This window comes from Hydra vulgaris, chromosome 09 (genome assembly GCF_038396675.1).
Source record: "Hydra vulgaris chromosome 09, alternate assembly HydraT2T_AEP".
Classification (NCBI taxonomy): domain Eukaryota; kingdom Metazoa; phylum Cnidaria; class Hydrozoa; order Anthoathecata; family Hydridae; genus Hydra; species Hydra vulgaris.
The window spans coordinates 62551650-62554482 of NC_088928.1; the positions used below are offsets into that span (position 1 = coordinate 62551650).

General features: G+C 27.3%; 1 protein-coding gene across 1 annotated transcript; it reads left to right on the forward strand.

Annotated features, from left to right (window-relative positions):
• Nucleotides 1–1035: 1035 nt before the first annotated feature.
• On the forward strand, nucleotides 1036–1806 carry LOC136085638 (uncharacterized). Its single transcript, XM_065806961.1, has one exon. The coding sequence runs from the start codon at nucleotides 1036–1038 to the stop codon at nucleotides 1804–1806; it is 771 nt and encodes a 256-aa protein (XP_065663033.1).
• Nucleotides 1807–2833: the final 1027 nt, after the last annotated feature.

Genomic DNA, 2833 nt, shown 5'->3' on the forward strand with positions numbered 1-2833 from the left:
TAAGAAATTATTTTAAATGATTGGGATAATGATAAGAACAACATAAATTCACATCATTAAAAAAGTTTACATCTGGATCTGAGTTGAGATCCAAAAAAATTTCTTATCCTAACCCTCTATGTACGGCAGGTCTAAGTTCTTTTGCTTGAGAAAAAAGGAGTTTTCTTTTTTCGGATGTTCACTAAAATCTTCATTTACGTAGAGTCTTTCATTCCACAGCTTGAGTCTTTTATATTTGTCTAAAACCGTTTCTTTGTCTTCAAAGTTTAAAAATTTGACCACGATTGTATTTCTGTTCTTCTGTCCAGATTCATGTTTTCTTCCTGTTCTGTGTGCCCTCTCTATTTGGATGTCATTTTTTATTCCGAGTTTTACTTTTAAAAATACTTTAACTGCTTTCTCACTATCTTTCCACGATTCTTCTAGTTTTACTTTAAAACTATCAAAACGTAGATATATATATATATATATATATATATATATATATATATATATATATATATATATATATATATATATATATATATATATATATATATATATATATATATATATATATGTAGATTATTTCATCCACTTCTGTCTTCTAGTTTGGCAACCTGTCTTTAAAATCTTCAATGGTTCTTTCGTTTTCATTGTTATTATTATTATGTTTTATTCCTTTTGAAATGCCATTTCTTTATTTACATCAATGATTTCTTTCTTGAGTGATATATTTTCGCTTATTAACTTTTCGATTTTTTCTTCGAATTTATCAATTCTTTCTCCAAGTATTTTCAGTAGATTATAGTATTAAAATTAAAACTTAACCGTAAATTACAGTATTAAAAGTAAAAACAAAAAAACTTTAGAAGACATATAAAAGGTTTTTATTATTTAAACTTTTATACTAATAAGACTTCAATACAGTAGAAAAACATTATTTTGAGGTATATAAAATTTTTTTTTGCGTGGCGAACATCGTGGTGAACAGACGCGTTTTCTTACAGTTAAATATTTTTTGGAATTTTTTTAATTCGTTAAATAAAAATTGATATGTCTAAATCAGAAGAGTTAGTTTCGATTGCTATGATGAGAGAGCTACTAAATATTCAAAAAGAAACAATTTTGTCTTTTTTTCATGAAGCATTATCGAACATAAATGAGAGGTTTGATAACTTTCAATCTAGTTTTAAAGAAGTTCGGCGAGAACTCGACGAAATGAAATCTGGATTAAATTTTGTTGGCGATGTATTCAACGATAAAGCTAGAGCAGTTGAGGAAAAAATTAATAAAGTTCACGATGATTTATCAAATGTACGAAAAATGCAGGGTAAAATATCTTCTGACAATATTGAGTTAAAATTAAAAAGCGTTGATATTGAAGACCGTAACAGAAGAAACAATTTAAGAATTGACGGGGTCGTTGAAAATAGCGAAGAAAAGAATTGGGAAATCACAAAGAAAAAAGTAAAGCAACTATTTAAAGATAACCTTGGTATTGAAAAAGATATTATAATTGATCGGGCTCATCGAGTGGGAGTAGCTAATGATAAACGAGAACGAACTATTGTCTTGAAGCTCCGGGATTACGAGGACAAAAAAACAATTTTGGAAAGAGCAACAAAATTAAAAGGAACTAATATCTTTCTAAATGAAGATTTTAGTTTTACCACGCGAAAAATTCGAAAAGAACTTTTTGATCAGGCGAAGATACATCGTCAAAATGGCTATTTTGCAAAAGTTGTTTACAACAAACTAATTGTTCACGAATTTCGAGAAAACACCCGCAACACAGATGTTATTCCGACATGCGTAAACGAGTAAGCGTTTTGAGTATTTTAGTTTTTAATTATATTAAATATTTTTAAATTATACATTTTTAAAAAATGGCAGCGCTTTTTCCACAGAAATTAGATTTTCACAATTTAAATTTAGACTTTTTTGAGGACAACTTTATAAATAACCTATCAGAAGAAAATATAATTATTTTTCAAGAAACTCAAATGAACTTAATTAACACACCGTATATTGATCCTTTTGAATTTAAAGTAATAGCAGATGATGGCTCATTTTCTGTATTACACATGAACATTAGAAGCATGCAGCAAAATTTTGATAAACTTAAAGAATTTTTAAATATTTTAAACTACACGTTCGACATCATATCTATTTCAGAGACTTGGCATGATACAGAAAGTTCTCTTGAATTAAATTCTAATTATATATTACCATTTTATAAACTAATAAGTCAATCAAGAGGAAATGGGAAAAAAGGAGGAGGATTAGGAATTTATGTCTTAGAATAGTATGCTTTCAAGATAAAAAATATACTATGCTTTTCAAATGATAACTATGAAAGCCTTTTCATTGAAATTATTAATAAAAAATACCGAAACATTTTAGTTGGATGTGTTTATCGTCCACCGAGTGGAAAAATAAAAATTTTCGAAACCTTTATCAAAAATACGATTATGAAAATAAATAAAGAAAATAAGACTTTATATATAACTGGTGACATAAATCTTGATGCTCTTTCTAACACAAAATTTCCAAAAATAAAATCTTTTTTTGATATGCTTTTTAAATTTAATGTCTTGTCAACTATTAATAAACCAACGCGAGTAACAAAAACCTCTGCAACAGCAGAGGTTTTTGTTACTCGCGTAATTCAAGAGAACTTTCTGTATCATGCCAAGTCTCTGAAATAGATATGATGTCGAACGTGTAGTTTAAAATATTTAAAAATTCTTTAAGTTTATCAAAATTTTGCTGCATGCTTCTAATGTTTATGTGTAATACAGAAAATGAGCCATCATCTGCTATTACTTTAAATTCAAAAGGATCAATAGAC

Bases quoted from the DNA above. Each gene is read 5' to 3' on its own strand.
- LOC136085638 (XM_065806961.1), top strand. From the start codon at position 1,036: ATGTCTAAATCAGAAGAGTTAGTTTCGATTGCTATGATGAGAGAGCTA.